Genomic DNA, 25,997 nt, shown 5'->3' on the forward strand with positions numbered 1-25,997 from the left:
CAGTGTCATCTAGAAGCAATTTTTTTTAATCACACGCCCCATCAGAAAAAACTGAGTACCACTACACTAACATCTTACATGCGTTATAAAATATAACATACAAAACAGAAAATTTAAAAAGATGAGAAACAGAGGAAATAGGCAATATTTTAAAATGATCACAATAAGTTGATACTATTAAGAAGCTAATATCTTAAAGCATAAAATACACTTGAAATGAGATTCATTGTTAACAATAATGGATGTATATCCACATTTGAAAACTTCTTCTTCATAATTTCAAGCTTCTTCACATATATCCACATTTGAAAAATTCTTCTTCATGATTTCAAACTTCTTCAAATCAGATCTAAATAGGTGGGCACTGATGTTTTAATCTCACACTATGCCCAACAAAGCCCTTACCAACAGTGAGAGATGTGTCAGTCTGGCCATCTGTGTGTGTGTGTGTGTGTGTGTGTGTGCATGTGTGCACAGAGACTATGTCACACTGGGGGGTTTGCTACTAGCATCTAGTGGGTGGACATCAGGGATGCTGCAAAATATCCTACAATCCACAGGATAGCACCCCCCACCTCGCACAATTATCTGGCCCAAAATGTCAGTAGCACCAAGGTTGAGAAATTCTACCCCTACCCTAACCCTAAGGGCTCAAAAATTAAAGAGGAATGGTATTAGAAGTAGACAATGTAAATCCTGATTCCTCTACTCATGAAATGTGCGAACATTGACCTGGACAACCCGCCACTCTGAGGCTCATTTTCTTCATCTTGGCTTTCTGGAATAAGGATAACATACATCATGAAACAATGAACAAGGACTCTGTCCAACCACAGCATAAATAAATGGTAGCTATTATGGCCATTACCAAAAACAATAAATCATACTATGAAGGGCCTGCAAACATATAAATGTTCTTCACAAGAAAAGGGGGCTTTTGTACCTAATAAGATCCAGGTTGCTTGACAGAGCAATTTGGGGGACTTAAACTATAGAAATACATAATAAACCCCCCTAGAGCAAGGATCATGTTCACTTCATTCTCACTAACAAAGGCCACTACTACCTTAGAGGACACAACAGATATCTAATAAATACATTTTGATTTTGTTTTTAAGAAATAGAAAATAACGCACTAATGGCCCTAGAACCATCACTTGCACACAACCACTTAGTGCAGAAGCTGACAAGGCCCGGCCAGCCAGCCTGCTCAACGGAGCCATCTGGGGAGCTCCAGGTGGCAGCGGCAACTCTATGTCCTGAAATCAGTGTGGAGATTAGTCAGGCCTTTGGTCCCACAGTGCAGCCACCGGGACTGGGCATGCTGCAAAGCCCAGAGGATTCTCAGACTTCTCTGAGGACACTGCCATAAGCTCCAGGGCCTGTGAGCCAAAAGATGGCATTTCTGCACCATGGGTCTCCAGATGGAACTGAAGCTCTGTGCCCACCACACACTCCCACACACCCACCCCAAACTTCAGCACTGAGAAGCCATTAGTGACTTCTTCAGTCTTATTTTCTAGGGTATAAAATGAGAAAGAGGAGATAAGTGGAGATATTTTCAGCTCCAAAATAGTGTTATGTGTAAAACCTCTGCTGAACACATAATGTTTTCAGCAAATACTAACAACAAAAACAATAATCATGAGGACATAGTAAGAATTAATTATAATACTTAACACATACAGGAATGAAGCAAAGTGTTCTCAGACCCTCAGAAACAGGTGTTACATGAATATGAGCTATTAATTTTGTTTTTAAAGTCTCCACAGCCAGTTTAAGTTCCAACTTGTGGTTGATGAATAGGAGGCAGATGAAACGATGTACTCCACTAAACCATATTTATGGCATTTACCTCTTCGTGAAACTGTTCCATCTTTCAAACATTAAAATTATGATAAAAACCAGTTGGACAGATTATAGAGATAATCATATGAAAATCTCAAGAACATTTAAATCACTAATAATGTATTTATATACATCTGAAAGTTATTTATCACCTGCTTCTACATTCGTACCTAAAAATGTGAAATTCAGTTAGTACTAGTTTTTCCCACAACCCATCGCTGGTAATGACCATTGTATCTTTTCTGCCTAAAAAACACACAAAATCTAAGTTACCTCTGATTGACAAAGATAAAAAGGACTTTGGCAGGAAAATTTATAGAAAGACAATCTGAGTTCCTAAATTTAACATGAGATGGACATATAAATACAAAACTCTAACACTTTAGTAAAATTATTTGCAATGAAATTACCTACATTATATGCATATTGCCCTCAAAAATCATGTCTAAGTGTCCCTGTAGTCTACCTTGAAATGCCACAGAATAAATCTTCCTAGAATCAATTTTTATTTAAAGATTGGATGTACACGTAGGAGGAAGGGGCCATTGTTTTATTTAAAAATAAATACAGACATTTCATGGCACTGTAGTATTTGCATAAGTTTTAAGATCAATAAGAAATTTCAAAGAAATTTAGTGCTTGTGCTTCTGCGTTTTGAGTACCTACTCACTATTCTCTGCCATTCCAAAATACTTCTGGGGAAAGACTGGAAATCACTAGTATGCTAATGCTCTCTCTCAGAGACGACAGAAATAAAAATAATAAAATGTGGGGAAAGACACAGGCAATCAAGGCCAGCTACTAAACGGGGGCGGGGAAAATGAGCTCTCACGCGAAGAAGGCAGAATTGTGCACGTCTCTCTCTCTCGTTCTCTCCACCGGGATGAGAGCCGGCGCTTTGAAAGAAGAGAACACGTGCAACAAGGCAAACCATTTAGGGTTGTGGAGGAGGAAAAAAAATCCCTTTTCCCAAGAGAATGTGGCTTTACGCCAGCATATTAGATTGGAAAGTGCAAACACAATAATTAACAGTGAATCCTGAAACTTCAACACACCAGAAAAGGGTGTCACTCCAGAGGGAGATGGGAAAATAGGAGGACTAAATTAAGGCAGTCTCAGCGCTGCTGGACAGTTCCTTGGGGGGCACGGTGGCAGCCCGAGAGCTAATCAAGTCCTCCACACACCTCAGGAAGCTCAAGAAAACTGATGAGGGATGATACCACGCCAGAAACAGACTGAGGGGCAGCCGCCAGCAGAGTGGGCGCCCTTCCTGTATCTAAATCCAAAATAACGACTCCTGTGCCGAGCAAACAGCTTCTCATTCCCTGCTCTGATTTAAGAAAAGAGGATTGAATTCACCTTCCTTGATTTCTGCTGTCGGAACTAAACCGGCTGCTGCAGTTTCCCCATCACAGCAGCACGTGTCAATCATCGCCGAGCCCACCGTTGCTTTTCTTCCCCACGTGTGATCCCAGCAATCAGCGAGCTCCAGGGCTGATCCTCGGCCTCGCGTGTGAGCATTTTCTAGGGCACACCCCGGGAGGCACTACCACCCCCTGTGCATTTCGCTTAATTATGAAACCTCTTTCTAGAAGCCCTATAATTCTCCCAAGTGTCAAAGTAATTGGTAAAAATTAGACATGAAGAGATACGAGGCCACTTGAAGAGGACACTTTCGACTATAATTTTTAAAAGAATTTTCTTTTTGGTTCCAATATAATTTTGTACTTTCCCAATTTTGCCCTTTTCAAATGCCAAAGAAAATGTTCATGTTATCTTGTAGGGTAGGAAAAAAAGGCAATGTAATGCATTTGTACTTCACTTAAGGTCCACAAAGATTTCCTTTTCTTTGAAGGCCATCCTTTGGCTGTTTTTTAAAAAGAAAAAGAAGAGTGAAAAATAATGGATATATATTCTTGTGGCAAGTCACTGTGATTTTGGCAATGAAAGAATAGAGAGAGAGAGGGAGAATGTGTGTGTGTGTGTGTGTGTGTGTTCCATTACTTGGGGTCCGTGCTGTGCGGCTGCATTATCCTGATGCACTTTTGGTACTGGTAAATATGTAAACCAAAGACAGATCCACCTCTTAATGAATTTATGATCCTTTAGTGAACAATCGAAGCAAAATTCCAAGGGCATGGTTTTACTCTACTTGATTCAGGAAAATTCTATTGAGCAATACCTAATCAGACCTGGCACTCAAAGTAATGGGAATCCAAAGACGAAAGAAGATTTAGCAAGGGGATAGGAGGTGGGCAGACATATAAAAAAAAAACAGTAACAGGAGAGGCTGAGAAGTGCAGCAATTGCTGTGTGCCAAAGGCAGAATCGGCAGCTCAAAGGGCGCGTGATGAACTCCACCAACGTCAGCATCACAGGGTCTTAGAGGCTGCAAGATGGCAGCCAGTGGCGTGGTTAGGGATGCACAATGCTATCTTAAAAAAGTGAGGCAACATTTTAAAAAGAGAAGTTTCCACATAAAAATCCAGATTTCTAGCTTTTCTTGAAAAAAGTATAAGATCTAGCAACCACAGGGCAGAGCTAAGGCATTGGCTCTCCAATTTCCAAGAATCCCCAGTAGGCATCCTGAATTTGTTGCAAGCCCTGTCTTAGAATAAAAGCAGAGTCTTCAGGATTTTAGATTCTGGGCCCCAAGAGAGGAAACAAAGGGTAATGACCCAGCACTCTCTGAGATTTTCTTTCCTGGAAATAAAACAGCCAAAAGCCAAAAGAATTGTCTCTCTCTGTATCATTTGACCCTGGGTGGCCAGAGCTGACTCATTCCATAATCTGGGCTGCCCGTAAGCACTCGGGAGTATAGCTTGCTGATAGGGTCTATGGGAAAAAATTTCTCAGACACCAGGCATATGGTCAATTTGGAACAAAGCAACTCACTGTGGTTCTCAGCAACCCATTGCATCTCTTCTAAGAGGAATCTGGTCTAGAACGAGGACCTCAGCAGCCTTGACTAAGTCAGCAGATGGAGAAGTGGACCCAGTCCTCATGGGCTTACCACGACTCCACACACAGTCTCCCCCAGCCCCATCTCCAGCCTCAGGCTTCTCACGCATGTCCTCCCACCATTCCCCTCTGAGCCTTGTGCTCCAGCTACTCCTCATCACCCTTGGTCTACTCTTCCGGGCTTCAGACTCTCCAGGGCCAGTCTCCTTGCCTGGGAGGCCCTTCTCACTCCTCTCCTGTTCAAATCTACCCATTATCCCAAACCCAGAGCACATGAGAGCCACAGATCCTCCTTTTCTAAAGCATCCCCATTAACAAATTCTGGGTTAGAGATGCAAACCAAGACCTAACGACTTAGCTAGACAATTACATAATTTTCATATATGTTTTATAGCCCTGCAGTAGATAGGTAAGTTTGTTGAGATCTAGGAATTCCTTAGAGCCATCTTTGCACCGTGAAATTATATAGCACGTATTTATCTTAGAAAAATCAAACTAAAAGGGAGGAACGTTATGCCACTTATTCTACCCAATAGGCAGATGTGCCCCAGAACGGACTTGAGAAGGAGATGCGGAGTTCTTGTTCACTCAGTCTCAGTTTCCACAAATGCCCCACTAGATGAAAGCACCCCACCACCCTACGTGTGATTCTAATGAGCATTCACTACAGACCGGAACCAACTGAGCACCCCATGGGGTTCACTGTTGGAAACAGTAAGCTGATCCAGCCTTGAAGGAAGACACGCATTGGTCAGGTAGAGAGACACTGCACTATTATTAACACATTATGAGTACATTTCATGGGTACTTAAGATTTTCAAGAGCAATTTTGATTATACACATTTTCCACCTTCCACAAGAGTGTTGTAATTGCACCCCCTGCATTAACTGTACCTCCTCCAAGTGCCCCCTCAATCCTAGGCCAAAACATCCCTGATAAACATCCACAGAGCTGCCCAGTGTCCTGGTTCCTGTGCCAATAAGGCATTACTCCAGGGGAGCTGTACCCAAACGGTTTCAACCCATTAGTGATGAAAAACACATCAATGACACCCTAGCTCCATGTGTGAACAACAATTCAACAGCTGAAAAACGGCCAGCACCGTGTATTGTTGTATTGTACTTACAACTACAACCATAAAATGACCGAGATTAAACCCACACTCCTGAAACATCAGAAGTGACATTTTAATAACTGACTTCTCTTAGCCATCAAGTTTTGAGATCTTTGGCAATTCATTCCAAGGAAAACTGCCCTCAAAAAATGAAGGATCACTTAACTGTACTTAGAATTCAGAGTGAATGCAACTATATTGTCTGTTAACAATCACTAAGTGCTCCAAAGAAAGCATTGGGAAAAGGGAAAGAGTTGGGAAAGTAAAAACTCTCTCTTATTTGCTAAGTATTTCATATTCAGCTATTCATCCTAACCGACTTTGACTAAATTCAATGTATTTGGAATCAAGAACAGTTTATAGTTAGATGTGTGGTTTGCCCTGCCATCTTAAAATGAAATGGCAGTTATTAGAATTTTCAAAAGAAAAGATCAGGCAATTTTTCATGGATTTGAGTTAAATTTGTCAAAATGGTAGAGAGCTCAGAGGAATGTTACTGCACTGAGTACTGCTTTTGGAATGACTCATTAATAATTCAGACTGTCAACGATGCTTTCAAATGACTCAAACACCACTAGAAAACATTTCATTATAAGACTTAAATAAACTCTTCCCACCTCATGCTCCTTACTCCTGTGTTTTCCCAAAAGAAATCAGGCCCAAGTTAAAAAGTTCCTTCCTCCTGAAACATTTCCCTGGTTTGCTTTCTAGTGGGAGGTGACACCTCCTTTTTTCAAACTCCTATAGCGTAAGATACAAAACCTATTTTCTGTTAGACTGTCAGTGCCTGAAAGGCAGGCTCCGTGTTCAAGGGAGCCCCGCACCTGTGCTCCCTACCGTCCCACAAGCAGAGCTTGTAGCACAATACCTTAAAAAGAGTACAAGCTCAGCAAGTGTTTGTGAATGAATGAATAAATAAATAAATACAGGCTTGAATGGTTCTGTTCTGTTTCCTGATTTTTTTGCATACCCCAAAGCCCAGTTATTTGCTAAAAACTATGTTCACCTTTCCAACACATTGATATTCAAGTCTCAAGCAGTCATCCCATGGTGAGTCTTGCTATTGAACTTCATTTGGACAGAGAGTAATCTAGAAAGTGTATCTACAGCTCTTTCACTGTGCTTTACTTGAAATATATTAACCAGGCATTTACTTCCTTTTTAAAAGCTAAGTCATTTCTCTTAACAGCATCTATAGCTGTCAGAAGTTTGGCAGACTTTATGAAAAACACCACTTTAACTGTCATATTAAAAATTAATTACATGAAGTTTCCTTTTATTTTTACTACTTAAACTCCCTAATGATAAAGAAAAAGTTGTGGGGTTTTTTGTTTGTTTATTTTCAAGAGTGTGGGGTTTTTTTCTTCATGATACAAAAAGATATGGTTATTGAATTTGTTAGGAGAGAAAATACCTGTACTTTAAAATTGTATTTTATAATGACCTTGCTCCCAACTACCACCACTGCCCCACCCAATTCTACCGGGGATGGAAGTGGGGGGAGAGCCTCTTGGTCATTTTTGCCTTATTTTACATGGTAAATTACCAAGCTTTTGCAGCTTTCTTTACAAAAAAAAAAAAAAAAAAGGCAGTTGGAAAGAACCAACACAAAGTTAAGTGAGGAGTTTCTCTGTGTCTGCTCGTCAAAGAGTCGGAACGTTCATTAAAGACACCAGGCGGGGAGCTCATGCACACTAGACCAGAGTGAACCAATCCCAAGGGGACTGCCACCTTGCCTTCCTTGAAAACCCTCCTGCACGCCACTGTCTCACGCTTGTCAATAGCTTTACTCATTTTTTGTCTTCTGGAAAATAGGTTCATTCACTCATGCCCTGTCCAAAGTAAAAGTAAAGAACCCCGATTTAACCTCCCTGCTCCACTGCTGGCTTGGAATGGTCTAGTCCCCAAAGCGGAAGTTCTTATTCCTAAAGAGCTTCCTCACCCATCTCATCCCATCAGGTAACTTATAGAGTTGCAAACCATGTAGTCATGTAGTCCCAACCCCTCACTGTACCAACTAGAAAATCCACTGACGTTCCCCCCACCCCCAGCTGCACTTCCTAGTAGCCAAGCCAGCGTAGAACACAGGCCTTCCAACCAGGAGTCCTGTGTTCTTCCTCACCATTCCTGGTAAGAAAAGCTCTCCCTGGGAGTAAAGTGGCAATCCCCAACATGCTGAGTGCCAGGCATGGAGCCAGACAAGAATTAGGTCCTCTACACCCTTGTTTCTCAAAGTGTGGTCCACGAAACAGTAGTGTCTGCCTCGGGCAGGAACATGTTAAAAATGCGAGTCCCAGGCCTCCCCCACACCTGCTGAACCAGACTCTGCTCTTTAACAACATCTCCGCAGGATTCCCAGACACACTACAGTTTGAGAAGCGCTGTTCCACAGAAGGGGAGAAAAAAGACATATCTTCACTTTTTGAGTCAAGTTCATGTCAAGCCCTGTGCTCAGACACTCTGTGATCTGACCCAAGTGGCCTGGTCTCCTCTCAACACTAAGGCCAAAAGAACAATCTGCAGAATAGAAGCACGGGAGCCCGGTGGATGCCTTATGTCATTTATACAGCACATGGTAAATCAGTTTTATTTTGTTTTCTTTTTGGAATTCTGACTTATTTGAAGACTGCTGAGAGGTAAAATGTGGAAAGGTTGAGCAGTGAAAGTACTACCTCAACTAAGATCAAAGATATCCTCTCCTCCACTTTTTTTCATAACAGCATTCTCCAAAGAACTGTGGTTACAGAACACAGCAAGTGCTTCAGGCCAGAGTTAAAAATACAAGTAATGGAGTCAGCCTTCCTGAGAGCAAGTCAAAGCTCTGCTCGCTGCCATCTGTGCGGCCTTGACAACTCAATGTCTGTGCCTCAGTTTCCTCACCTTTAAAGTAGAAATAAAAATAACACTTATTTCACAGGCTGATAATAAGGATAAAATGATACTTACCATTGGCACTGTGTACAAAGCCTGGCATGCAGTGAGTGCTCAATTAATGTGAGCTACCACCATTACATGTATCCTATGTGTCAAGTGTAACTTAAAACCACCACACCCTCAGAATGGTTTCCTCCTGGGATCGACCCACATACTGACCCACAGCCAATCAACACAGAGGAACAATATGCGTAAAAGGCAGACATTGAGAAAGTTTCACTCTACCAAAACCACGTTAATTCTGGACTTGAGCAAAGACATGCACCACCTTTCACTTCAAATTCTAATGTGTGTTGACGCAGACTAAGAGCCCCAGCGTTTGACCAACCATGAAGAAATAAAGGAAAGAAAAGTCACTCTTAGTCACGCAACCTCATGCCTCACAGCTGTCCCTTGTGAACACACCAGCCTAATACTCTGTCTTCCTGCAAAGTGACTTCTAAAAAGAGAAAGAGGAGCAGTCGCCTGCATTCTTTTCCTCCCTTTCAAATGTGGCACATGTTGTTATTCCTTCTATGATAGTTGGCCAAAGGACAAATCGGATTTCCTTTCCAGACTTCATTTTAATGTTTATTTTTATTTTTATGAAAGCAGCAAAAACATATTGCACTCTCCATCCCATTCTCAATGTTTAAAAAAAAATTTTTTTTAATTATATTGCATCAGGCTGGGTGCGGTGGCTCACACCTATAATCCTAGCACTTTGGGATGTCAGGAGTTCAAGACCAGCCTGAGCAAGAGCAAGATCCCACCTCTACAAAAAAATAGAAAGATCAGCCATGCATGGTGGTGCACATGTAGTCCCAGCTACTGGGGAGCTAGGGAGGCTGAGGTAGGAGGATCACTTGAGCCCAGGAGTTGGAGGTTGCAGTGAGCTATGATGATGCCACCGCACTCTAGCCTGAGCAACAGAGTGAAACCCTGTCTTAATAATAATAATATTGTTTCTTTTGAAAGACCAACACTACCTCTCTTTTCCTAATTAGGCCCAATAGAAATATAGTAGTAAGCATTCAACTGGGTAAGCCTCAAAAATCTTTATCAAGACCAAACCAATTTATAGCATTTGATTCAGATGGGGTTTTCTGATTGACAGAACTTACAGTGGGTTCGAAATTTTAAAGCATTTTTAGAATTTGGGAAAAGACATTAAGTTTGTATACAATCTTTAAGAAAATTACTGGGCTTTCCGGCCATGCTTTTTAGGTTAAATGTATACTTTTACTAGCTGCATCATTCTGGGAGTACATTTCTTCCGAGGAAGTGTTTTTCCAGCTGAGTTTAATCCAATAAACTAAAGAAGAGAAAGGATATAAAATAGAACTCTCTGCTTGTAGATGGACATGGCATTTGCTTTTCATCAAGAGACACTAGGAAGCTTCTCTCTGGTTGTCTAACTTTTTGCTGTAGCTGTCAGAGGGCAGAGGCCCTGGAAACAGCATGCTAATTTCAACCCCCGCCCCATCCTCCATCCGACACACCTTAGCTACTGCATGACGCTAACCATTCATCCATGGAGGCCTTACCTGTCGGTTTTCTTGATCAGGATGGCCCTAAAGATGTGCTCGAGGGGCGTCTTCTCTTGCTGGTAAGTGGGCTGCACGAAAGGGTGCAGGGCCGCCAGCGAAAAGCCCTGCTGGTACAGCTCCAGGAGCTGGGCGGGCAGGTCACGCAGGGAGGCCAGCCTCACCGCTGAGGACCGCGGGAGCTCTGCTGCAGTGGAGAGAGGAGAGGCTCATCAGAGACCCACCAAAACCACCCTCGAACCCCACCCAGGTCCCTCTCCTTTGCCCTAGGGGAGGAGCCTGTAGGTCATCTCTTGCTAAATATGTATTTGTTCTCATCTTTACTGTCTCCAAAGAGCACTTATAAGCAGACTGTCATTTTCCAACTCATCCAAGGGCGATAACAATTGGATGTCTTAAATCTAGAGTCAGTCTTCTCAGTGACCACAATCAAAAAGTCATTTCCACCCCCTCAAAAAAAAAAAAAAAAAAGGAAAAAAAAGAAAGAAAGGAAAAAAAAAAAGGAAGGAGAGGGGAGGAGATGGGAGAGGAGGGAAAGAAGAAAAGGACCACATGCAAATATGATATAAAAAATGCCAGGTGGCAAAAAGCAGCATAAACAAAGTCAAAAGACAAACTGGAACAAAATTTCTGGGACACTTAAGACAAAGAGCTAATTTCCTCAATTTGCAAAGAAGCCACTCCCTCCCCCCACAAAAATGGAAAAATAGACAAAATATATGAACAGAAAATTGCCTTAAAAAGGTAAAAGCTAATCAATATTTGAAAAGACACTCACATTAACTTAACGTTAGAACTACACAAATCAAGAAAGGTAATTTTTTACCTATTGAATTATTTTAAAATTTGGATTTTAAATTTACTTATTTTTAAGAAGGGTAAAAAAGGTTAAAAAGAAAAAAAAGTACAAATGTATATACTCAGTGAAAAATCTACATCCCAGCCCTAGCCCCCGCCTCCTAGGTTTTTCCCCTAGAGGACACCAACATTATTTATTTTTTTGTATACGTGTTAACAATCACTGAATTCATACTCAAGTAAAGAGACTTATACATCTCCCTCCCCTTTTACACAAATGGCAGTGTAAGATTATACACCTGGCTTTTTATCAATTTTTATCAATTAACAGTATACTTTTCTTAGAGAACATTCCATAGCAGTACACAGAGCTCTTCCTCATGCTTTTACACAGATCCATTTTGTGATGTACCATAGATTATGCAAACCTTTGCTTTTATAAGTAATGCTTTAATGAAAAATATCATTCCTACATGTATTTCACATGTGCACATATAGTATATATAAAAAATAAATTCCTAGATGTGAAATTGCTGGGATAAAGATATATGCATTGTAATTTTTCAAATAAACAGAACCAATTTACCTGCCATTAGTGACACATAAAGGTGTTTCGTTTCCCATGCCCTGGCTATTTTCATGGTTAAAAAAAATGATCCCTGTGAGGTGGTAATTTCTATTTCTGTTATTATGTAATTTGTATTTTTTCTTATTAAACATTTCATATTTAACACTATGTTTCCTTTTCTGTGAACTGTGTGTAATCTTTGTGTAGTTTTCTATTGGGTTACTAGTCCTTTTTTCTATTGGTTTGTAAAAGCTCTTTATATATTGGGAAATTCAGTTCTTATTTGTGATACCAGTTGCAAATATCTTCCCTCGATTTGTTTGCCTTTTGACTTTGCATAAGGTGGGTTTTGCCATGAAGAATTTTTGATATGAAGCTGAATGTATCGCTCTTGCTTTCAATGGCTTCTAAATTATATGTCATGGCAGCAAGACCTGGGATTGTAAAAACAATTCTCCTGTGACTTCTTGTAATACTTATTTCATTTTTTACATGTAAATCTTTCATCTATTTGGAATTTATCCCATGTAAAGTATGTAAGATGAATTCAACATTTCCCCCGTGTAAAAGTTTATCCATTTTTCCTCATTGATTTCGGATGTCACCTTTATCATATATTCTATTCCTGAATATATTTAAGTTTATGAGTGTGATCCATTAATCCTACATACTACTTTGAACAATTTTAGTCATATTATGCTTTAACATAGGGTTAGGCTATTTCCTGAATCTTCCTATATTCCTATCCATTTTCTGAATCTTCCTGCCTAATTTGTTTTTCTAAATGATCCTCAAAAATCAGCTCATCAAATTTCCCCTTCTCCCAAAAATCGTGTTGGTATTTTTATTGGATCATGTTCAAATTATGGCTTAACTGAGGGGGAATGTTTTCACCATGCTGCAAGTTCACCTCCAAGAAGAACATGGCATAACTTTGATTTATTCAAGTCTTCTTTTGGGTCCCTTGGGAGCATATTAAAGTTTTCTTCACACAGGTATTACAAATTTATTAAGTTTATTCCTAGTTATTTTATATTTTGCCACTATGAGAATAACAGATTTTCTTTTTTTACTTCTATAATATCCATTTGTGGGCAGGGGTGTTGGGGAAACAGGCACTCCCATCACAGTTGTGAGCAGTGAACCTTTCTGGAGGACAGGGGTGTTTGTCTTCAATTGTAAAAATGCACACACCCTTTGTCTAGCAACCTTGCTACTGGTATTGTTCTGGTGGCTGGACTCGTAACAGTCTTTCAAGATATATGGACAAAGATATTTACTAAAAGGTTGTTCTCGGAACCAAAGAGTTCTTCACTGGAGGACTACACACTGGGACACCCCAATGATGAATCCTATGAACCATTAAGAAGATTAAAGTAAATCCGTTAAGTGCTGATAAAGAAATCTGTCCAAGATACACTGCTAAGTTAAAAAAAAAAAAAAAAGTGCCTAACAGTGTTAATGGTGTGGTCACTCTTGCATTTAAAAAAGTTAGAAGGATGGACAGACGTAGACATAAATAAAAATATTTTTTCTGGAACAAATCACAAAAACATTAAAACTGAAGAGAGGGACTACAGTAGGAAGGCAAGGGTGGAAAGGTCGTCCTTATTTTATACTTTCAATACTATTGCCTTCAACAGGGATTGTTTGGATGGAGGATTTATGACACATTTTAATTTTCTTCTATATATACATTTAAAAGTTCTTGATGTATTTTTTAAAAAAATAATTTATTTTTAAAAACAAATTTATAAACAAAATCTAGGGGTACTTAATAAATACCACATAACATCAGAACTGTAGCTCTCATTTCCATACATCACGGAAGAAATTTACAGGAAAAAAAAATCTATAGCAATGATTCACTCTAAAGCAAGCATTCAGCATCCTGGAGAAAGCGCCATTAATAACGGTGACAAATAAAAGACTGGCCAGGAGAGCAGAAAATACGCACTCTTTCCCTGGAAGGTTCACTCTGCATATGCTGCTAGATAAACAAATCCGAAGTCAAGTCTAGTAAAGAATGCTGAGCCCCTCCGAGTTCCCCAAGCACGGAACCTGTCAAGGGGTCTCACAGCATCTCCTCAGACCCAGGCAAGAAGGATCCCAACTCTGCACCCTGAGCTTCAGAGCAAGGGTTCTGGTCCAGCGCCATGGTCCAGCAGCAGCAGCAGCATCTGGGGACTTGTTAGAAATGGAGACTCTTGGGCCCCACCCTAGACTTATGAAGTCAGAATCTGAGCCATCTGTGTCTCCACACAAGCCCTCCCGGAGATTCACCAGCTCTGCAGAGCTTTGCTTCGGCCTCCTCCAACCACTCTCCTCTCCACGGGCAAGGGAACTGATCCAAGCACATGTGCCCACCTGGGACCCGCACCCAACCTCACACAGCCCAGGCCCTGGAACTCCCTGCCCTGCCAGCCCCAGGCCCCCTCTTGAAGCTGCTCAGGCTTCTCCCCAGTCTGCAGCAAGGGTAGACGGTGCCTCCATGTGCTCACCCCGGGGCCCAAGGCAGGGGTGAGACTAGGATGAAGGCAGTAAGGAGAAACCAACCACAGGTGCAAAAAATAAGGGAGCATCGAAAACTCGGTGACCAAGATAAATATTTAATGCAATATGTTAAAAAATAAAAATTAATGCAAAAACTCATGATGAATATAGCATCACATTTTTAAAAATAAAACCAAGATCAGTATTATTGATTTTTCCTTTCGCTTCAAGCTCTAATATGGCTCACTCAGCACTGTTACTGAACCTGTCTTTATTTAAAATGTTGCCTCACTCCCCTCACCCTAATTCGGGCCCTAGGTGTCCCTTGGTACCCTAGTCCCAGGCCCTGCAGTTTCGAGGTGTGGGCTTTACGGAAACCAGAAGCAGGCGCAGACTTCCTCTGCTGCCAAGAGACTACAGAGCTACTGAACCAAAAGGGTGAAACCACGTGTGGCAGAGACAATGCTTGTTCTATTTGAAAAACTGAATGGACTTTTGGTAGGAGGGCAATTGCATGTTATCGATCAAACCTAAAAATACTATGAAGCAACAAGATCCCTTCTTCTTTGATCAAACTGTATATAAAGATCATCTGCGAGTCATCAGATATGGGCCCTCAAACTCAGCCAGCCTCTACAGTTCAATATTGTTTAAGTTTTTCAAACTCTTCCTGCTATAATAAAATAAGCCTTTACTAAGATTTTGATAATTTGTATAAAATATGTTTCTTTTTATGCATCATACTATAATAAAAAATAAAAGCAGTCGATGTGTTTAGAAGACAGGATTCTAATACCAGCTGTGCTCCTCACTGGCCGTTAGCCTCAGGCGTGTGAGCACCCAGTTTCCTGGTATAAAGTGGAGCTAACGCAGCAGCCTGTCTTCCGTCCAGAGTGCTCGTGAGGATGAAACGCGCTGATGTGTGTGTCATCCACAGGGCCCAAGGCAAGTACCGTCAGCAGCTCTGGCAGTGGTGGACCGGTGCCTGGCCAGGGGGACTGGTCATCTGGGGACGGTAATGACACTGTGGTGCTAGGGCCACTACACTGTTCTCCATCACCACCCACACCCCCTAACCTCCACACTCCAAATCAGCACACGAGAAATACAAATCAACTGCTTCATAGTCGAATGCTTCCTGAATAAAACATACTATCTTTTAAATTTTTATCTTAAAATCTAAAGATGTATCTCCTGTCAAAACTAAGCAATTTTATGGCTTTAATTTTTGGTATGCATGCTGTCAAAGTAAGTTTAGCTTCATGGTTAAAAAACAAATAAAAATGAATCTCAACAATCTCAAAGCAATAAAAAAAAAAAACAGGCTCCTATTGTAAATATGATTAAAGGCCTTAATTTCATGATTCTATTTGAACCTTAACCTTAAAAATACAAAACCAAAAAAAAAATCTGTGACCAATCCCCTAATGTTATTACTGGAAAAATAAACAAAGGGATGATTTATCTGTTTGCATGGACATACCAATTGTAGACTGTTTCTCACCCTACCCACCAGCGTAACCTCTCTACTATTTTGTTTTGTAATAGTTGCTTGATTTCGTTTACAAATTACATAACCTTGGGAGAGCCATATAAGTTCCTCCCCATCTCTTGGGTCCCTCATTTATAAAATGAGGACTCTGGACAGGCAGTTGCAAAAGGAGCTTCAAACTTTAGAAGGCAGTCATTTTGTTATTTCAATTTGGAGACTAAGTTACCAGTTTCTAACTAAAAAGTGACATCAGGTAATACAGTAAATGTTTTCAATGTGAACTAAGAGTTACCCGAGACCAGAGCCCACGTGGGAATAAGGACTAACCACACATGGGGATGGGTGGAAGAGGAAAGAAGCAAGAAGACACCTGCTGCCTGGAATCCCAGCCTTCCGCCAGCCCAGGCACTAGGTGGGGGGACTGCGCTGTTCTAACTACCCCCCAAAACATGGAGCACCTTCCAGGGGGGTTCTAGGGAAGAGATGCCTGCACGATGGTGGGAGAAAAGGGATGCTTTAAGGAAGATCGCTGGGGACAATTGGTCCCCTTCATCCTAAAGGACAGCTACAAGGACATGGTGTGAGTTATTCTGAAGTCCCTCTGGCATCCTGGCCTTTGACCAGGACTCCACTTTAGGGCTGAACCACATAAGCCACCTCATCGAGAGACACTGATGAGGCTGTCTTAGCCATTGCTACCCTCCAGAGAGAGGAAATAGCCAGCCTGCTCAGAGTCAGGGCTGATCACACTTTTCTCTCCACTTTCTAATCTGTCACGTTCCCTCGTCTTTATCCAAAGTGGTCAGACTGCAAACCCCATTCAGCCTGTGCTCCCACAGTGCTCCCACAATGCGGCATCTTCACCCCACAATGGGGCTCTGTCACAGGACAAAGTGCACAGGACAGTTCTCTGGGGCTCCTCCCCACCTGGCAGGGGCTGCGTCTCACCTCCTGACGTGTCAGAAGGTCTGGTGCTGATCCCAAGGCCAGGAACCGGGCCTGGGCGGCCAGGTAGATAAAGTAAACGCAAGCCAGGGAAAGAGCCATGAACACTGGGCCCCACCCCACCCAAGGGGGCAGTGCTTTGTCCTTCTAGCCTAGCTGCTGCCAAGGGGCACGTGGGCCCAATGGTGCCAGAACTTCTAATTCTTACTTTCAAGAAGTCAGAAATGTTAATTCTCCTCATCTTTTAAACAGGCAAATTATTGCAATTTTATCTTCAATCCTGTAAGGCCAAAGCCAAGACCCCTCAGGCTTTGGAGTCTAGGTGGGGCCTTTGATAAACGTGGGGGATATACACCCCACAGGCCTTCCCACCCCGACCTCGGCACTGGGCAACAGGCGTTAGTGCTGACCAGCCTGCGGCTCCGCTCATTCCCACATCACCCCGACTTCCATCAAAGGCTTCAGGGACACATCCGCAGGTATTTGACAATGGCCTCTATTTCCTAATTCCTCCCTTTTCTATATTGGCATTAAGATCAACAAAGAGTTTAGAACCACATGATTATATTTTAAATCTTTTGGAAATCTTATTTTTTCTCCTGACTCATAACAGGTTTTTCTAAAATCAAAATATAGAAACTATTGCGAAAAGGTATTCTGAGTGGCATTGGAGTCCAAAGGTTTTTGAAATAAATGTTTTGTTTTTCTCTCAGAAAATAACTCCATGTAAATAAATAAGCCATCATTCCAAGAGTAAAAAAATGAAAGTTATGAAAGCAGGGGGAAAAACATAATCCACAAAACCACACATTTCTTAACACTCCTGGGATAAAGTAAATTTGGTTTCTGCTATGACTGTGTTCTGTTTAGCAAAAACATTCTGCAGCCCTATCTATTCCCTGGAAACGAAGCCCTTAAGACATCTGCAGAAGAGCCAAAGCCATGTCTTTGCTATTTCAAACTTTATTACTGGGAAAACAGTACTAGTCTCCAACACAAGCAAGAAACCATTGCACACAGCGACTGCACGTTACACTCTGCTCTATAAAGCAGGAAATAGGCTGGACAGCAACAGCTTCTATTATTTTGACCAGCAATCATTTGTGACTCTAACCTAATTATTCAGAGTCCGACTTTGCTTTTCTAATTACATCCGCTAATGGATCTGTCAATGCGAAGGACTGCAACAGGAGAGACACCAGCCCTCGGGTAATTTCCCTCACAGGTGAGGCTCCCAATGACACTCCTCCACCAAACCTTCTCTCTTTTCTTTTTTTTAAAGTTCCTTCAAGACTGCTATTGCTATGACATCAATCTGCCTGGGCTTTGCAGTAGATCCAATTTAGCAAAACACTAAAATCAATCACTTTTCAATGGGGGGCTTTTCGTTATATAGGTAAGGAATAGGAATTCAACCTTTTAAATAATATTTTCAGCCCATGGCTTCTGTATGTATCATTTCTAATCTGTGGAACAAGTTAAAACTTTTATTTTAGGGCTTTTAAAATTTAGATTTCTGTCACCTTCTAATTAAACCAATTCATGTTTCTGAAACTTAAAAAAAAAAAAGAAAGAAAGAAAACACATATCCAGGCTCAGGAGACCACACACATTAAAGTATTTTTTTTTTTAATTTGAAGTGAAATTCTCATAACACAAAACTAACCATTTTAAACTGGACAATTCAGTAGCATTTTGTACATTCATAATGTTGTGTAACCCTCAATTCCATCTAGTTCTCAAACATCTTCACCCCAAAAGGAAACTCCAAATCCATTAAGCAGTTACTCCCCATTTCCCTCTCCCCCCAAGCGCCTGGCAACCACCAGTATGCTTTCATAAAACACTATACTTTTTTAAATTTTAATTTTTTATTGTGAGTATTTAAGGTATACAACATGTTGCTTTGATAGACACATACTTAGCGAAGTGATTGCTACAATCAAGAAAATTAACATATTAGCTCACAGTTACCCTTTCTTTTTGTGTGTGGCAGGAGTACCTAAAATCCACTGTCACAGCAAATCTCCAGGATACAGTGTTATTAACTACAGTCCTCATGTTGTACATTCAATCTCTACATTTACTCATCCTACACAACTGCAACTTTGTACCCTTTGTCCTACATCTTCCCATCTGCCTGGCCCCCAAACCACTGTTCTACTCTCTGTTTCTATGGATTTTTTTTTATTTCACATATAAGTGAGATCATGCAGTATTTTTCTTTCTGTGTCTGGCTTACTTCCCTGAGCATAATGTCCTGTGGGCTCAGCCACGTTGTTGCAAATGGAGGCTCACCTTCTTCTTAAGACTGAATAATATTCCATTATGAATATATACCACTTTTTTTCCCTCTATCTGTTCATTTGTTGAGGGACACTTAGGTTCTTTCCACATCTGGCTATTGCGAAAAATGCTGCAAAGAACATGGAAGTGACGGTATTTCTTCAACATATTCATTTCATTTCCTTTGGATATGTACCTAGCAGTGGGATTGCTGAATTATATGGTAGTTCTATTTTTAATTTTTGAGGAACCTCCATACTGTTTTCCATCCCATCAACACTGTGCAAGGGTTCCCTCTTCTCCACATCCTCACCAGCATTTATCTCTTATCTTTTTGATAACAGCCATCCTAACAGGTGTGAGGTGATAGCTCACTACAGTTTTGATTTGCAACGCCCTGATGATGACTGATGTCAATAAGTACCCTTTCATATACCTGTGGGCCATTTTTATATCTTCTTTGAAGAAATGTCTATTCAGGTCCTTTGCCCATTTAAAAATTCAGGTTATCTGGTTTTTTTGCTATTGAGTTGTGGGAGCTCTAAGACACTATTCTTAATACCTTAATTGAATCACGGATAAACACACAGAGGAATCTCAGACTAAAAGAACTTTTTTAAGCCTATATAAAAGCTAGGATTCTGCAGGTCCATCGGGGAGTAATTGGCAAAGCAACAGGTACCTCATCAAATGCATTCTTCAGATGTAGGCCACCAGACCACAAATGATGGTAAATTGCCAGACTGCCATGACAACGGGGAACAGCGAAAGCAGCACGTTGTTATTGGTTTGCTTGTCATTTCAAAGGGTTACACATAGTCAGTGACCTATACACACAAACGCAACATTGTACTGTAAAAAATTCAGTGTCTAGGTGTTTGGAAAGAGACTGCCTGAATAATGCCCACTGACTGTGCCCATTGATCAAACCCAGAAGATGGCATTATTGCTCATCTCGCCACTCCATTTTGTCAGAGAAGATGCAGGCTAAGATTCATCAGGAAGGCTTCGTAAGAAACATCAGGTCCCCTGCTGCTTAGATTTAGTAGTGGGTACTCAAATATTAAACGCAACCAGCTAGAAACTGAATCCAGAGCATTAACAAATTATTTCATACATTTAAAAGTATTTTTGATAAAGGAAGACAGAAAGGATCACCAAGAATTCAAAAGTGCTAATGAAACCCATACACACCAAATCCAGAAAGAGCTTAGCATGAGTCAGGGGAAGCTAGTTACCAATATTTTAAGCTGTTTTCCTACTTGAGTATGATAGCATGAGAGCGGACCCTCGTGGTATGTGGATTTCTACGACAAAGTCTCAGGACTTTGTACACTAGGTCCTCAAGGTCATTTTGCTTAATAGCATTTAGTTATAACATTGATGAGATGAGAAAAAAACATAGTTTCCAGGCAAGGGCCGCTGTCTGCATGGAGTCTGCATGTTCTCCCCACGTCCGCGTGGGTTTTGTCCAGGTGCTCAGGTTTCCTCCCACATCCCAAAGATGTGCACGTTAGGTTAACCGCTGTGCCTACGCTGCCCCAGCATGAGTGACGTGGGGGTGGGTGTGAGTGTGCCCTGCAATGGGGTGGCGTCCTGTCCAGGGTGGGTTCCCGCCTGTGCCCTGGGCTGCTGGGATAGGCTGCAGCCACCTGCAACCCTGAACTGGCATAATTGGGTAAATAATGATCTGACTTGTTTTTATTAGTCTTTCTTAAATATACATATGGCTTACAGTTATTTCAATGTTTAATATTAGAAGTGTTTTGGTCTTTCTATAAAAGTTTGCTGATGGTTTTGTGAGCAGAAATATGTTGTAGGAAGTTAACTCTTGTTTATATCAATTAGCCTATGGTAAAACTGGTTTCGTTATATTTCATTTCGACTAAGGTCACAGTTTCCAAGAACCTATTGATGGCATTGAGTCCTTACTGTACAGAAATGATCAGTACTGAAAATAGAACACTGCTGTGGCCTAGTTCTTAAAGAAGACATCAAAAAAGTAATGCATTGTTACAAGGCGCTTTTGGGGGGTCTCAGTTTCAACTAAAAGAATGACTGCACCGATAAGTCCTCACACAGGTGTGTTGAAAGCAGAAGATCCCACTAAAGGAGGCCTCCAGTGCGTGGCAGGTGCCAAGCCCGCAAACACATTCTGACCTGGCGTTCCACATGGCCCCTCACAGCCCACCCACCTTCTGAAAAGTCCCACTAAGAGCCAGGCAGGCCACCAGCTCTTTCACACCAAGAAGTGACAAGGTGCATTTTTCAAGCCTGAAACAACCAAGTGCCATTGTAATTCCCCACATCCATGCGACAGTCTGTTGACAGTAGAATAGATGAAGATGCTACAGTTCTTCCATATTATAGACTATTAAGTAGAAAATGTTTAAATCAGTTTGTGAAAGTTCATCACGCAAACTGGGTCATTCGTGTCATACTCAACCAAACCAGAGCCGAGGTGCGAGGGGAAAAAGCACTCTGGGCCCAGAACACTGCTCCAGGAACGCAATTCCCTGCAGGCCTGGCTGTGGAAACTGTCTGTTGTAATCTGAAACCGGTTTTATCTAATACACAACCTGCTGTGACTCTAAGCCTAGTTTTACCCACCACTGGCACTCACCGATCACTGCTTGCCAGCTCTCCAAAACTCTACTGTGCCAATGAACTTTCTTTCAAGACAAAATACAACATTTCTCCTTTCTATAAAACCTCCAAACTTTTTCTTTGTTTTTCAGACATACCGAAGATGACCCCAGTCTGTGTGTATGCCCCAAATTGCAATTTTTGTTTCCCAAACAAAATGTTTTCAATTTAGAGGTGTCTCTCTATATTTTATTTCACTTCAACAAGTTGGATTCATAGCTCTGACCTGGAAGGATATTCACTGTAGAATGAGAAAAGCATGAAGTAGAGCGATAAACACATTATATGTGCCCATTTTTGTGAAAACCAAACCAAACCCCTGTAAATGTGTCTAGGTCCGTAGAGGCACAAAGGAGGTGTGGAAGGAGCCCCACTAGCAGGTGAACATCATGAAATCGGAGGATGGAAACTGGAGCCGGGGCAAGTAGAGATCATCAACTCTTTTTTTTTTATTATTTATTTTCATAATTTCATTTAAGAATAACAAAAATAAATAATACAGACAGAAATGTAGAAGAGGATAATTACAGTGGAATAGACTATTAAGTTTCTCAGTAGCCAAAGTCAGGACCAGGATCATCCTCTAAATTTCATGGGCCTAACAAATTCAAGGAAGGGAAAAAGACAAAAAAGAGATAAAGGGAGGCTTTCTTTATCCACACCACCTAATTATGAGCCCCCGCCACCACCCGCACAACCCTCTCTCCCTGTTTTCGTTTGCCTGTCTCTCGCACACGCACGCACACGCCATCTCTGATACACGCACAGCTCTTCACTTGCGCTGTCCAGGACAGTAGCCACGAGTGGCTACTGAGCACTCAAAATACAGCTAGTCTGAACTACAGATGCTACAGTGTAAAACAGTCATCTAATGTCAAAGACTTCGATATTTTCTATTTCTTTCATGCTAAGTGAGAATTTTTTATATTAATAACATTGAAATGGCAATATTTTAAATATATTAGGATTAAATAAATTATTAATTTTACTTTTTTCTTTTGATCTTTTTTAAATGTGACTACTAGAAAATGTAAACTTATATATGTGGCCCAAAGTATATTTGCATTGGACAGTGCTGTTCTAGATCATTACTTCCCAATCATTTGTTTCACAGCATCTATCACAACGCTTAAGTATACAAATTATTCACTGAATTTCTTTTTTCCTGTCTTCCCCACTAAATAAGCTCCACCAGGCCAGACCCCATGCTGGGTTTCTTCACCAACAAGCTGGCCAACCCGAGAGTGCCCGGGGAAGGCTCATTAACAGCCATCGTTAAATGAAGAAATTCTCCCATGAGACCACGGCCCACATCATGACTGCATCAGCGCCTTTTCCATCAGAGAAAGTCCAGTGCAAACTGCCACCTACAGTCACTCTGGAGGATGACGAACTCTGAGGTCTCCACACTCCCTGGGCCCCAAAGTAGGTTAGCCACGAGGCCAAGATGAAAAAACCGTAATGAGTCTTAAAAAACTGTCAGCCAGTATAGAACTCAGAGGAAACTTGGAAACCTTTTTTGTAAATTGTGGTAAAATACATAATACATAACATAAAATTTACTGTTTTAACCCTTTTTAAGTAGCATTAGGTACATTCATGTTGTCATGCAACCATCACCATCTCCCATCTCCAGGAAGCCTTTTTTAAACAACAGCATCAGTTGCATCTCCCACGCAAACCTACACTTCAGCTCCAGTACGAGAAAGGACACCTCACCTCCATTTCACCATCTGTCCTTTCTCTGTCTCCACTGGTGTGAGCAGGATATACAAGAGCAGCAAGAAGAAAAAAGAAACTTCTAAGGGTCAGAATAATTCACAAACATGCCACTGGAAAAATGCAAGGTTGATAGGACAAGGAAAGCAAAGGAAGAACGTAACCATTTCACTTTGTAGAGATAACCAAATAATGACAGGACAAAGACCATGCTTGTATACAAGAAATGACTGGTAATCTTAACCTCAAACACCAGAAAATGGAAAATGAGAAATTTCCCAAGGAGCACGGTATGCAAGGGTGGGCGCTCACTTCAGTTTGGCATCTATACAAGACATGATATCATATTATCATTTCTTTTTCTCCTGAGTAATTAATCAGGGTCTCAACTCTATAATGAAATTTCACATTGGCTTATCAATAAAGTCTTTACTTAGGAGAATTTTCAAAAATTTCTGAACAGTATAAAATAATTCACTGTGCACACTGTTGGAAAGCATAAAAACTCACCATGTGCAAGACTAGTTTCAAGAGGTTTATGACAGTATAAATTTATAAATTCCACACTCTGGGGGCTTAGCACAACTTCCACCCACAAGAGAAGGCCATTCGTTTGTTCAAAGGCACTGCCCCCGGAGACACAACAGCAAATTTCCATCGGCGGCTTCTCCTTTTTCTTGCTGTACTGGAGACATACCACATACTCAGCGGTACAGTTATATAAACCATTTCCGAAGCTTATAAAAAATTCTACACATTGAAAATGCATTTTAATGAATAATATTCTTCCATGTATGACATCACGAAAGAGTGAAAAAAACTCAGTCAAATGAGAACAGAACCAGACAGCTCTAGTACTCTAAAAAAGGCTTCCACACCTGCATTTTCAGCTTTGCATGAACAATTACCGCATTCATGCGCAAACTCCCAAATTGGTGCATGGAAATAGAAAATGGTGCACACGAGTTGAACGGCTCCGGCTCCACTAACCAATTTGCATGCAAAATTGTCATCAGCACTTTTTGGTTTATTTTTTGCTCGTGTAAGAGATGGTGTCTATGTTGTCTTGGGAGGCCGCTCTTAAAAGGTATTTTGATTCCCCACTATAAAAAAGGGGTCCGTAATTGGTGTTTGGGGTCTATGCATGCACACGTCACCCCCACCCCCCCAGCTGCCTTCTCATGTATTCCAGTGGAAAAGGAGAAAAGCTGGAGAATGAGATCAAGTAGAATGATTAGGTGAAGGCAAATGGCCAGGGGTATTCTTCAGAATAATAAAATGGAGAAGAAATTTGGTGAAAATCATTTCTATTTACACCCAGAAAAATGCAATCTGTCAACAATTGGCACAAGAAGGGTAAGAGGAATGTTTAACCAAGCAGGACAATGGACCTTCCTGACTTGCCAGTGATCATTTATGAAACGGACCACTGGGAAGTCCGGCCTTCGAGACTGCCCATGAGGATCTGGTAGGTACTATGTGCTTAAAAAGGATTCCTTAGATTTTTCTCTGACATTTCCTTTATTTCCTCCCTTCCTCCCTCCCTCTTTCCTTCCTTCCTTTTTTTTCTTCTTTCCTCCCTTCCACTCCAGTAACCACCAGCCATATGTGACCACTGAGCACTTGACATGCGGCCCATAGGAGCTGAGAGGTGCCCAAAGTGTAAAGCATGCGCACAATTTCAAAGACTCAGTAAAAACAAAGACTGTGATCACTCAATAATAATTTTATATTGATTACGTGTTGAAATGATGAATTTTCTAATATATTGGGTTAAATAAAATAAACCAGCAAAGTTAATTTACCTGTTTTTTAATGTGGTTACTAACAAATTTAAAAATGGCATCCATGGGTCACATTATATTATATTTCTATTGGACAGGTCTGCACTAGAGCCTTTTGTTTTTAAATGCATTTTATTACAGTCCATAAAAACATGGTATTTTGTCTACGTTTATGAAGGTGCCAATTTAATTCCTTGTTAAGCGTCCTTTAGCTACAGCTACGAGTCAGGTCACTTGTTTTTCCTAAAATAAACCCGTATCACCGACGAAGGGAAAAGCGCTGCCAAATCTTTCAGTGTGGGATCAGATGACTTAACCTTCCGTCAAGCATACTAAATCTTTGTTTTTTACTAGCTGTCACTATTCCAAATTGGAGTAAAAAGGCAAAACTTCCTGCCTTCACGTTTGATGGTTTGCTCCCTGTGCCCCATAAATACTTGCTCTTCAAGCATCTCTAGTAACATAATCACACAGCTTCTGAAGTGTTTACCTCTCTGGAGCCACTGGGTTCTTGACCCTCTTCTGCCCCTACTCTGTTGGCAGGTCCATAACATCCTCCTGAATCACACCTCTCACCCCATGCAGGGATCACAGGCTTCGAATTACTGCTCTAGCAAAACTAGAAATAACTGCTGGAGGCAACCAGCCAGCCAGCACCCCACTGAGATCATTTATAGCAGAAATAGCAATAGACAGTGGACCTTCTAGTCGTTGTGTGTCGAGTCCCTGAAAGTGTTTTGTACTAGATTTTCCAAATGATTTATGCTACACTCCAGAAATGCAACTGCTCCCTCCTACACTTAATAAGTGCCTGTGGTTTTAATGTTTCAACTTAACATAGCTTTCTCCCTTCTTGTGCTTGCCTGTTAGGTTCCTTGGGGA

At 41.1% G+C, this 25,997-nt stretch overlaps 1 protein-coding gene across 2 annotated transcripts in view; it reads right to left on the bottom strand.

Annotated features, from left to right (window-relative positions):
- RFTN1 (raftlin, lipid raft linker 1) overlaps window positions 1–25,997 on the bottom strand; it is a 193,741-nt gene that overhangs the window by 105,808 nt on the left and 61,936 nt on the right. Inside the window, exon 3 of one of the 2 annotated variants that reach the window (XM_069473278.1) lies at window positions 10,385–10,571. In XM_069473278.1, coding sequence (XP_069329379.1) covers window positions 10,385–10,571 — 187 coding nt within the window. The remainder of the gene's footprint in view (window positions 1–10,384; window positions 10,572–25,997) is intronic. The other variant, XM_069473279.1, reaches the window with a different exon arrangement.

This window comes from Eulemur rufifrons, chromosome 7, assembly GCF_041146395.1.
Source record: "Eulemur rufifrons isolate Redbay chromosome 7, OSU_ERuf_1, whole genome shotgun sequence".
In the NCBI taxonomy this organism is placed as follows: Eukaryota; Metazoa; Chordata; class Mammalia; order Primates; family Lemuridae; genus Eulemur; species Eulemur rufifrons.